The sequence below is a fragment of the Micropterus dolomieu genome, linkage group LG09 (assembly GCF_021292245.1).
Source record: "Micropterus dolomieu isolate WLL.071019.BEF.003 ecotype Adirondacks linkage group LG09, ASM2129224v1, whole genome shotgun sequence".
Classification (NCBI taxonomy): domain Eukaryota; kingdom Metazoa; phylum Chordata; class Actinopteri; order Centrarchiformes; family Centrarchidae; genus Micropterus; species Micropterus dolomieu.
The window spans coordinates 5525343-5538100 of record NC_060158.1 but is presented as its reverse complement, the minus strand read 5'-3'; the positions used below and the strand labels follow the sequence as shown (position 1 = coordinate 5538100).

The window sequence follows — 12758 nt, the reverse complement described above, 5'->3', positions numbered from 1 at the left end:
CTACACTGGTAAATGAGTTGCATCTTTTAGCACTTTTGTATAATCAAACAGTTTAAACACACTTCTAATTACCTACAAGTTTACAAGCTTTTATTTTCACATTGCAGTTTCTCTACATTCATACAGTTTTTACACCGTAATTTTATGATGTGCTACAGAAATGTTCACTTACAAACAAAAAAGTAGAACTACTCTAAGCTTATTATCATTCATTGCAGTGAATTTAAATTCACGTTTAACACTGTGAGCTTACATCCATAACATTCAACATGACAATGCTGCTTCAGTACACAGCAGAACAGAAATACCATAAAACCTAACTAGCAGGAAAGATAAGCAGTCAGATAAACAGACTGTACTGATATGTATCCTAGTGATTATTATGTGCTACAGAAATGTTCACTTACAACAAAAAACTAAAACTACTATAAGCTTATTATCATTCATTGCAGTGAATTTTTAATTCACGTGTAACAGTGTGAGCTTACATCCATAACATTCAACATGACAATGCTGCTTCAGTACACAGCAGAACAGAAATACCATAAAACCCAACTAGCAGAAAAGATAAGCAGTCAGATAAACAGATCGAACTGATATGTATCCTAGTGATGTGTAAGTAATCTACAGAGCAAGTACAGCTGTGTTTTATTTATTAAATTTTCATGCTCTTATCTTTTTTTTTTGTATTATTCTTTACACTTGTTAAAGCACTTTGTAACTTGTTTTTGAAAAGTGCTCTACAAATAAGGATTATTATATATTATTATTATGAGCTGGTTGCTAAGTACTGCTGCTCATTATGCTGGTTGACCAGCTTCTTGGCTAAAAGCCATGAATACTCTACCCACTTTTGTACTGAGGTTACAGTTACACTCACAGCTGGCAAAACCCTTTTGAGCATTTCTCATGGTAGAAAACGAAAATGTGCATAGAAAGATTACTTAAAATGGAAGGACTTACTGTACAGTTTCAATTCATCTACCCTTCAGTGTGACCCCTGAACACCAGACAATGTCATGACTTAAGTTATTACTGGCTTTCCTTTTAATAGTCTCACTTCCCTCTTCTTTCCATGCTAACCACAGTTCCACTTTTCATCTGTGACTTTAATGACATAAAATGTCATTATATCTGAGAGACATAATCCATTGCATAAGCCACTGTTTTTTTATTATTTTGTGAAAGGCGCATTTTTATTGTGAACAGATCCTTTCAAAACAAACTCTTGAAAGGTACCTGCAGAAAAAATAATTATATATATATATATATATATATACATATATATATATATATGTCAGTGTTAAAGAGTCATGCTACTAGTTACTGCTTAATGTCAGCAAAACTAAGGAGCTGATCGTTGATTTTAGGAAGAAGGAGATAAAGACACAAACTCCTGTCTACATCAGTGTTGCTGAGCTGGAGAAGGTGAACAGTTTCAGGTTCCTGGAAATCAGCATCACAGAGAACCTGACGTGGTCACATCACATCTCCACGCTGGTAAAGAAAGCTCAGAAGTGACTGTATTTCTTGAGAAGAAGAAGGCCAAATTCCCACACCAAGTTCTTGTCAGCGTCTACAGAGGAGCAATAGAAAGCATCCTGACTGGAAACATCACAAACTGGCATGGGATGTGCATGATCCAGGACCGGGGGGCTCTACAGCGGGTGATTAAATTGCTCAAAAGATCATTGTTATCCTTCTCCCGAGCATCAGTGATATCAGTGAGGTGAGGTGCCTAGCAGAGCCCAAAGGATAACTAAAGGACAGTACCAACCCCACAGCCTGTTCACCCTGCTGCCTTCTGGGAAGAGCTATAGAAGTTCCTACCTACCTACCGACCTACCTACCTACCTACCTACCTACCTACCTACCGACCTACCTATCTACCTCCCTACCTACCGACCTACCTACCTACCTACCTACCGACCTACCTATCTACCTCCCTACCTACCGACCTACCTACCTACCTACCTACATACTTATGTGTGTATGCTTCAGAAAATGTTTAATAGTTAATGTTGTTAAAGACAGTGAAATAATATAATACTCGTTTCGAGTTCTTGTCTAGTTATCTGTTGTTATTCGCCAAACATACAGTCTGTAAAATGTGTCAGTTATGATTTTTTGTATATCAAATTGCATCTCTATTAACAATGAGGCCAGTACTTCTTGACAGCTCGTTATCACTCTGTCTTCGTAAAACCATGCCCACTTTTAAGCTGTCCAATGATATGTCGAGGGATTTGTTCGATATCGCACAGAGCTAAAGACATGCTATCTGCCATTTCACTGTGACTTTAATGGAAAACCATAAGAATGCTCCTTTTATGCTCAAAGATGTGTTTAGGAAACTGCGAGAGGCTCAGACTTTAGCTACATCCACTGATGTCTGACTCCTTCCTGCCACCACATAAGTGTGTTTAGACCCAGCGCTGTCATCTAAAGAGCGTTCGTTGGACTGGGTTGTTTGTCCGTCGTCAGCGTCCGCCAGAGCTCTCTTGTACACCCCCGCCAGACTCTGCTTGAACCGTCCTCTCACATCCAGCCCCAGGCAGAAGTACAACAGCGGGTTCACACAGCTGTTAAAGTATGCGATGCCAGACGCTATGGGGTGCCAGAACTTCACCACTGTGTTCTTACTATCCACCATCTTCACCAGCAGGAGGCAGTGGTACGGCGCCCAGCACAGGAAGAATGCGACGACTAATGATGCTAATATACGTAGGGGTCGGGACTTCCCGGACAAGCGGGTGCGTCGGATGCCAACTCCGGCCAGGATGTAACAGATGAGGATGACCATGAAAGGCAACAAGAAGCCACACAGGAAGCGAATGGAGTAGATAGCCATTTTAGCACTGGTGTACCCTGCCTTCTCCTTCGGGTCCACAGAGCACTTACTCAGGTTGTTCTTCAGGTAGACTTGGCGGTACATGAAGTACGGAGTGCTGAAGATGATCGCAACAATCCAGACGCAAACAGCCACTATCCTTGCGGCCCACAGGGTGCGTCGTCGCCTGGTGAAGACAGGCTGCCAAACACAGAGCACTCGGTCCAAACTGATCACAGCCAACAGAAAGACAGAGCAGAACATGTTGGCATATTTGAAGAAGCCGTTGAACTTGCAGAGGAAGATGCCAAAGGGCCAGTGGTCAAAGAAGAGCTTCTTAATGAGGGAGAAGACTCGTGTGAAGCAGAAGATCAGGTCCGCTACTGCCAGATTCACCAGCCACACGTTGGTGACCTTTGGCTGAGGAGAAAAGAGGAAAGAAATAACAAAAGAAAAGAGGGGAGATGAAAGAAAACAAAGAAAGGGAATGAAGAAGAAAGGAAAAGAGGAACATTGCAGGGGTATATTTAGTACACAACATGTAGATAGAAACAATAAAAGTTAGCCCAAAGAGTCTTCAGTGTGCAGCTACATAGGCCTGCTGTATGTGCTCATCAAAAAACAGTAGTGCAACTGTTAATTTACTTACAGTAAACTAACCATTCGCTAAACCCCTCTCCAATCGTCGCTTAGCAGTTGAGCGTAACCACCCACAAACGGTCTTGTAGCAGTGTACATAGGGGTTGAAAAAGACTGATACTCAGGATGTCAAGAGTTTAGAGTGTGGTGTCTTTTTCCCCCCAGCCTATTTTGTCATGTTACAGCTTACGACTGAAAAATATCTGTTCAGGACTGGAACATTGACACTCTGGCCAAACTTTTTGTTGAGTTGGTTATTCAGAATGCAAAAATGAGCACATTGTCTTTTATATTATGCATATCAAACTCCTCTTTTTAAAAAGAACCCTTTTTTATGCACATTGTTTATGAGCTATTTTCAAACTAGCATGGTTAAATTTCCTTCTTTGAGTAGGCTATCACATTTCAGTACATCCATGCAGTAGGTTCATTAATAGATGGACTATGGACAATGGCCTGCAGTTGTGGCGATATCTCATTTATCTACACCATATCAGGAAAATTATTTATTATTATTATTATTATTATTATTATTATTTATGTTAACAATACATTAACATAACAAAAAAGCTTTATACACTGCATATCCACCTTGAGCCTGAATCCAGCCACCCAGATAACCATTGAGTTCCCTGTGATGCCGATAACGACGGTCAATGTGTAGAGGACGATGGAGACGTTGTCCATTATGGCATCAATGTCCACAGTTGTCTCCTGGTCATTCTTGGAAATCTTGGGCATGTGAAGAGGATGAGAGGCATTGAGAGACATTGTGTGTCTGGAAAACAGAGAATACAAGAAAATCTAAAAGTTACCCATCAGATTACTCCTATTTTTAACAGACAACAAGGGACAGGAGTTTACAGTGGATTGGTTAGAGGCTATAAAAAAATGGTTTTATTTGAAACTTTTACGTTTTATTTCAACTTTCATTTGTGTACTTGACTAAATTTTCCCTCAAATAATATTTGAGCACAAATTTACAATATTTACTTCATAAATAATTTTAAGGAATGCCAAAGAAATGTTGTGTTTAACAGCCAAATATCCAAAATATATATTCACATACTAGCTCAGTCCAAAGGGCATATAAATCCATACTAAACCCAAAGAGCACATTTAGATTTTACATGATCAGACACATTAACTGCTGAAGCAGCTAGCTGCTTGGATTTCTTTCTTTCTTTTTGCTTTCTGCTTTCTTTCTGCTTTCTGCTTTCTTTCTTTCTTATTTTTCTTTGCTAAAACTGTTCATGCAGCAAAAACTGCCAGACCAAACTCACCAAAATTGGCAGGTGGGTGGTAAATTCCACAAGGCATAAAAAGGCACTCATTGACCTCATGGTGCTGTATGAACTTCACTTTTTTTTGCAGTTAGCTCGAGAACAGCTTGGCTTAGAGTAAAAAATTCTTCCATCATGAATGAATGAATCATTTTTTAGCACATCTACTGATATGTGACAAAAGTTTGCCTCACTGCAACCTCAATCAATTTAGAAATGCCTCACTATATTTTTCAGAATATGCTAAATCAATTAACATCTATATCTCCACAAGTCTTTGTTCAAACAGTACCAAAATCAACACAGACATTCTCTGGATGGCAGATATCAAGTGTTTCAAAACGTTTTCAGATCAAATGGTGAGTCCGTAGTGATATTCAATATCTTGCTGTAACTTTTACAGAATGCACAACATTTTATTTGCTGCTCAGTGTTGCTCCAAACGTCACCAAAATATTTGACAATACATTCAAACCAACAGAACAATGTGTGATTTTTTTCAGGATTTTATCACCGATATGTTGACTGTTGTATGCGTTTTAAGTTTATACTGACAAAGTCCTACACATTTGATGTCGTTGCATCAACTTGTAATATAGTGTTAGAAAACTAATTGTCAACAGTTGCTCAGTCCTACTCTTGAGAACAATGGGGGTGTTTTATGGAGGGATTATTGGGTCAGAATTGAAACTAAAAGTTACTTGCATTATATTCTATTATATTTGTATATTCTAAATTGTCACCTGCCACCTGAATTTGCTTCCCTGGTGCAGAAAATGTCTCCAGAATGCAAGAAATTAAGTGTTTAATGCCCCCCTTTTTTCTAAATAGTAGGCCTACTAAAATATAGTCTTGTCTCGTTGTCATGGCCCCAATCTCGTGTAATGTTACTTCTCATAGGCTAAGTGTTTCGTCACACCCCTAATCTAAGCCCTTAGGATTGTGTATTGGTGAGGGGTGTCCGACCGATTTTGGTGGGCTCCCTTGGCCAAAAATGCCAGGGCCGATTTTTTGTCCCAGTCCAGCCCTGGTTATAACCCAATGGCAGCATCTTAATAAGCAACATACACCTCAGAAATGCAGCTAAATTACAGTGAAAGCAAAGCAGCTGACCCGGTCTGTGACCAAGTCAGGGTGGCATTCATCAGACCACCAAAGTTGGGACAGTTGGGATAAAGGAAAAAGAGTATGAGAGTCACATGCTTGAAAAAGAAATGTTTCAGTGTCACTTAAACAAGTAAACTTTTCTGATCACAATCCTTATCTTCATATGATGCTATGAAAATAAATAGACTGTCTGAGTGTATGTGTGTGTGGACGAGTCATACCCAGCTGAGTCACTGTGCTTCAGTGTCTAAGAATGTACCAAGGTGTCTATATGCATTTGCATGTGCCAGTGTGTGTCTGATGGCGTAAAATATTATATGTGCGCATGAGAGAAATGGTTCTTTCGAAAAAATGACACCCAGATTCATGCTGTGTTGCCTTTTCTTGTAATTTAATGTCCTGTTACCCCAATTGCAACTGAGACAACTCACAGACTTTTTGCATAATTGTTGACCAGCATCTAATCGAGATTGACAGTCAAAAGCCTCCAATGACACCCCATACAATGTATTTATGTTAATATCATAGGTCTTAAATTTGCTTATTTGCTGTCTTACCTAATGTTAGATGAAATTATTAATATCAGTTTCATCTTTTTGTCTCTGATAAAAGGACTTTTATGGACTTTTTATTTCTTATTTTTGAAACTTTTGTATTTAACAGCATATGTGCAGCACAGAGTTTTATTTTATTTCAAATCAGATAAGGTAGAAAAGATAACTTTATTGTATTGCACAAATTTACATTTGACAAGGCTCAACAAGAAAATGACTACAACTGACAAGAACAGTGTTAAACAGGTCAAGGTGATGATCATCGAAGGAATAAATAAAACAATTGAGTAAATTTAAATTAAATTTTTTTTTTTGTAAGTTTTTGTTACATGTTGAAGCTTATCAATGGACAATTGTTTCCATGGCCGGGACTGAACTTCTAAAGTCAGTTTTAAAGCCAACATTGACAAGAATCTACCTCGAGCTGTACATCTGTCGATGTAGAGATGAACTGTTGAGATTATATTTACTTAGACAAGATCATCCTCTCACCAATAAAGACAATTACCAATATTTCTTGGTAATCTTTTAATGCTCTGATCTACTGTCACCACAATGTCCTAAATCCTCACGTCACGAGGTTAGTTGAATAAACCCACATACTGTAACTGTATGGGTTTGATAAGCACAGTGAAGTTGACAGTTCACACTTTGATTAGTGGCCACAGATTAAAGATGCAGCGATTCTAGAGACACATATAGTAACATCCAATGAAAGAAAACATCAAACTGTTGTAGCCCAAACCAGCAAAATGCCACAGTGAAGTGTGGTGCAGAAAATAAAGATTACAGAGAAAACCTCCTTTAGCCAAATGAGCTATAGAAATTCTATTTAAGGAGGCTGAGAAGAAGTAGGTGAGATTTCCTATATTAAATATGTTCTTACCAGTGGTAGCATGCAGTTGAACTTCAAATGAAAAGAAACAGTCCAGCTGAAAAGAACAGAGGTGGTTTCTGTGGTTCAAAGAAGGAAGGCGTCGGCCTTCAAAAGGGGAAATTGAGAAGTGCAGCAACTCTAAAGTTTCCTTCAAGATGATGGTATTATTGAGGGCATCAATGGCTCCACCTGCCCTTTAATCTGACAAACCCAGGAGATCATGTGATACACAAGACATCTAAAATATTTCCATTAGATAAAATGGCACAGCAATAAAAAACATAGAGTAGTGGGTTTGAATATGTATATCCATGTAAACATTATGAAGATTCAAAAGTAGTTGGAACAAGATGATACAGGATTTTATTTTACTGCAAATGATGCTTAAGGAGGAAAGTAGCACTTAACAGTGATAGAGAGGATCTAACACAATGAGTGGTATATGTGAAAAGACACAGAAGTGTCTTTCACCACACACTGTTTTGGTCATGATGTTGTTTCGGGGGATAAACTGAAAGTTCTAATCTGATAAAAGTGCTGCACAGTTTCAGCAGAAAAGCAAACATGGTGCAAAGTTGTAAATGCAAGTCCAACATTTGGTCTTTTTTTATTATGTGACATTTGAACACAGATGGGATGTGGTTTACCAGCGGCGAAAGGAAACACTCAACAATGCAGGCTCGACTTTAACACATTAAACGAGAAGATGTTCTGTGAAGCTCATTCAGCTGAGCTGGTAATTCCGTCATTCTTTTGGTTTACAATCATCTTTTCACGGTTTTGGCCTTCTTTCCTGTTGGTTGTGAAACATTTTATTCATCACCCTCCATTTTCCTGACACAGTTCTAATCGTACTACATACCACAGTGAAACTGAAGGGGAACAAAATTTGTAAATTATAATCCACTGCATGAAATAATCATGGGCCCAACTGCAGGACGTAGATCACATTGAAACCAGAGTGTTGCTCAGTAAATAATGAATAATTTGTTCGTTGGTTAACAACCTGTGTGATTGTCTGACCCAGTTTTCGAATGGAACAAAAAGGTTTCAGCACACTGAAGCAGCATCTGAAACCTGTGGATATGGAATATGCAACATTACTGGACTTCATCTATGCTTCTTCTATCTGTTGAAGCTTTTTGTCACTCAGACTCTGACAGTGAGTCAGTCATCTACAGAAAGAGGCACGATGTTCACATGATAGTTGGCACCTGCGATGACTTAAACATGTAAACCACAATGTTTTCTGTTCACTCGCAGGCTGTATCATGATACCCTGAGAGCTTCTCAGTGAATCGATTAATATTTCCACATCAATTTAACATCATAACTCAACATCAGCTGTTTTACAATATCTGACACAAGCAATGAATGACAGGACGTTAAGTTGCCGCTCTTGTTTAATTCCCATTTGCTCACATGATGTATGTAAAGCATTTTGCTGGATATTGTTGTATCTATCCATGTAGTTGGCATGAATGAAAAGTGAAAATAGATAAATGTTGTTGGTCAGATTTTTACTGTGGTTGTATAGGATTTTTAAAAAATAACTATTTTACCCCGGTCACACCACAAGGGGAGCAATAGTTTTAGAATAGTTGTGTGCACAGAGATGAAGGTCCTCTGTCTGCTGTGATCAGATGTTTTTCTTAACGTTAATTTAGTTAGTGTCCCATTAAGCCATGTCAGTGAGTGAGTGTATGCACAATACCAGAACCCTGGAACTGGCCCGCCATTAATGTTATCAGTTCCATCTGTGGCTTTGCTGCTTTGACGAGTCAAAATGTCTGCTGTGAAAAGGATCTATTCAGACTTGTGTCATGTTAAACATGTTACAGAAAAGTTAATATTGCCATTGTGATTGTCATTAGGTAAAAGTAACCAGTAAGCTTTTTCAAACATGAGAACATCAGATAACATAAAGGAGAGCATGTCTGAAAGGGGCTTTAGATAAATCCTATTGTATATCCAATGTACAATAGGATATAAAGCTAATGATGGCTGAATTCTATTTAGCTGCTTCAGTTTCAGTGAACCCACCAAAAATGTAATTATCATTCAGTGTATGGAATACTTGTGCGCATTCAGTGGCAATCCTATTGATTGCAGCAACTCTAGATCAGCATTTGAGTTGCTAATTTAAAAAAGAACACAGGCTTGAACACTGTGTAAAGATGTTTCTGTTGCCGTTTTAAGTGACCCATGTTTCAGTGATCAATACGTTTGTACTAGTAACTGGTGCTGACATCATTAAAGATGTTATCCCAGCAAATGTGAAGGTTTTAATGAAATGGATACTGGAGCTAGACTGAGTCAAAGTTACTATTGTTACTGGTATTAGTGGAAAAATGGACGTTTGTTAACATCAAGCAGACACAACACACAGGCAAACTTTGAGAGGAAATACGTCAAAATACCACAGAAGAAAAACATTCATGAGCCCCCAGCTACTGATGACACAGCAGGTCACCACGAACACTGTCCTGCTCCTTCTGAAACAACCACAAACCTCTGTGTGAGCTACATTAATCCACGGCTCATGTATATATGATCTGATTAAACATTACATTTAGGCTACAATTTGAAAGCCGTTAAACTTCCCTACTGTAAGCCAGCAAGACAATTATGCAAAAATTAGGATTAAAATGTAGAAGAATGATGTAGAGGAATTATCAAAAAAAATGTAAACAGCCAGAAAATCTGAATAACACAGCAGTTTCAGTCTTTGTCGTGGTAGAAGGAAGAAATAAAGATCTCCTGAACCAAAACCATTGGAAACCAGTTTGTACCAAGCAGCACAAAAAATCATCACACTGTTTCAGTGTTTCAATATAGAAAACATTCAGCAACTTGAAACAGTGCTGAGCCTTTTTGTCATTACAGTAATGACTTCCCACTGTGTGTCAACTATTAGTAATTTGCAGTTCACGAGACTTTAAGTCAAAACTAAGCTAAATTCAGTTGAAAAGTGAAAGATTTTTAAAGGTCTAGGTCACACATAAGTGTTGTTTTTTTGTAATTTCAGTGACTTTTTGTAAAGCGCTCCTAACTACATGCCGAGAATATAGGCAATGCTGTTGAAACAACTAGATGTTTATTGGATCACCAAATAAGTGCTTATTGGGTCATGATGTGACGCCTACTGACAACCTATTAACTCAAAATGAAAGTGATGCTTTCTGTTTCCCATAATATGGCTATTTCATGAAATAAAGTAAAGAAGTGGTTCCCAACCTGGCGGCAGGGACTCCCACAAGGGGTCGCCAGATAAAACTGAAACAGATAATAAAAGAAAGAAGAACAACTGCTATACAATCACTACATTGACTTTTAAGAAATGCTGAAGTGTTTTACCTTTTCAGGCCAATCAAATCTATCAAAGTTAACAACACTACCTAAATAACAGAATACGTTGTGAGCCAATGAAAACAAAACGAAAACAACATATATGACAGTGGAAAGAAAACCACATATGAATGGAGAGTTGGAGAGGACCAGTGACAGGCGTACCGGACATTTGTCAACATGTTTATGTTAAGTTATGTGACTTACAAAATGGTCACAGTTTGGTTAGGTTTAGGAGAAGATCACAGTTTGGGTTAAAATAAGTAATTTCTGTGGGTTATGTGAGTTAAGTTAAGTAAGTCACATAAGTATGTGACGTCATTTAAGTAAAAATAAGTCAACAGTGGCTTTTGGTTTCACGAAGAAGCCAAACGGCATCCTCCTGGGTGAAAGTTCTGTTTTTGCCCCATTTATCCACTTCAGCCTCCTCCTTTTATGGACTTTATCACTCTTTATACTAGCTCAGCTTCCTCATAATTACTACGGCCACTGAAGGCTGCAGCCTAAAAATAATTGTAAAAATGGGTCAAACACGCTGCTTACAAAGGCGACTTAAATGGTCGTATACTGTTGGGGTGGTCTGAAAATTAAATATCATTGTTTGGGGGAACTGCTCACAGCTTGGAACCTGTGATTGGGCATCACTTGGTCACAAAAATAATGGAACTCAACGCGGTAAATGATTAGAAGACGTCAATGGAGTCAGTATAATCATTTTCTAAGAAAGAAAAACAAAACATTAAACTTGTATATCACCAATAATTTAACATTCATTCAAGTATTTTTTTTTCCAGCCTCTACTGGTGAAAATGTCCTTTTGTCTCTTAGTGCCTAAGTGATTAGATAAAGTCTGAAAGTGGTGGACAAACAACCTCAGGCTGCATACACGTGTTACAATAAGCAAAAAGGCTTCATCACCACTGTCAGGTTGGACAGCCAAAAATATCTGATCACTGTACCCAACTAAGGAAGCATGACATCCTGTATAATTATAGGTTGACCTGCTATGGGTGTATTTTGTACCACGATTGTACAGTTAATGACAAACAAAACAGCAACTGTCTTTCCCTCAAAATAAATTTATATACTACTAATTTGCAACAAATGTGTTAAAATTAGTATTATAAAAAGAAACACAGCTGCCCAGAATATGTTTTGATCAACAGAATAAGGAAACATTAATGAACTGTGTATTTGCAAAGTCACAAAATGTTAGTACTGAGCAAATCCTTAAAACATAAAACAGACGTATTTCATTTGTTTTCCTTCAATATCCACTCCCAGAAACTGAAGTGTGATAAAAACTAGTTTTGTCTAGAGAAACATTGTGGTCTTGGTTTAAAAATAAAAACAGACTTGAAACATGAGACTAGACGTCTTTACTTCATCAACATTAAACAGCACTAACCCTTTCCCCAAAGTGCAGAAATGAATATAATCCATGCAGTCATTATGTTTCTAACATAACACATATAGAGAAAGCCGTAAGGTCCTGATATCTTACCTGCAGATGATTAACTGATATCACACTACTGAAGTCAGCTGCGTCTGTCTCAGTGGTCAGACGAAGGAGTAAAGACGCATCTTCATGTGCCGTGTGTGGTCATCTGTGTCACTGTTACTTATGTAAAGTGGTTTCATTGCCAAAAGATAGATGTGTGTTATGTGTGGTCTCTCTCTCTCTCTCTCTCTCTCTCTCTCTCTCTCACACAAACACAGACCCTTCCTCTTTCTCTCTCTCCTTTTTTGTCATGTGTATCTGTCTTCCTGTCTGCCTGCTTCTCTTTTTGTCACACAGTTGCACTCAATTTGTTAGAGTTTTTCCTTGTATTTAACACATACACACACAAATATTCACTCAAGCAAACACACACACACACACACACACACACACACGCGCGCGCGCGTTTGTTCCACTAGTGATGGCACAATGGATGCCTGCCTTTGGTGTGAGAGACCCATGCACCAATGTGTCCCTGAGCAAGACACTTAACCCCCAGCTGCTCCAGAGGCAGCCTCTGACATATTTACCAATTGTAAGTCGCTGGATAAAAGCGTCAGCTCAATGAATAAATGTAAATGTAAATCCCCGTGCAGACATGGCAAGGGATATAATGTAT

The 12758-nt window shown here is 38.4% G+C and overlaps 1 protein-coding gene across 1 annotated transcript; it reads right to left on the bottom strand.

The window, feature by feature from the left end:
• Positions 1 to 1947: 1947 nt before the first annotated feature.
• Positions 1948 to 12227, bottom strand: LOC123976695 (formyl peptide receptor 2-like). Its single transcript, XM_046059043.1, has 3 exons — positions 12143 to 12227; positions 4061 to 4247; positions 1948 to 3250 (listed from the first exon to the last, which is right to left on the bottom strand). Exons 2-3 carry the CDS (start codon positions 4238 to 4240, stop codon positions 2366 to 2368), a joined length of 1065 nt encoding a protein of 354 aa, XP_045914999.1. The 5' UTR covers positions 4241 to 4247; positions 12143 to 12227; the 3' UTR covers positions 1948 to 2365.
• Between the last annotated feature and the right edge of the window lie 531 nt (positions 12228 to 12758).

Bases quoted from the DNA above. Each gene is read 5' to 3' on its own strand.
- LOC123976695 (XM_046059043.1), bottom strand. From the start codon at position 4,240: ATGTCTCTCAATGCCTCTCATCCTCTTCACATGCCCAAGATTTCCAAG. The intron at 3,251-4,060 runs GTGGATATGCAG...TTTTCTCCTCAG, and splicing joins TGGCTGGATTCAGGCTCAAG to CCAAAGGTCACCAACGTGTG.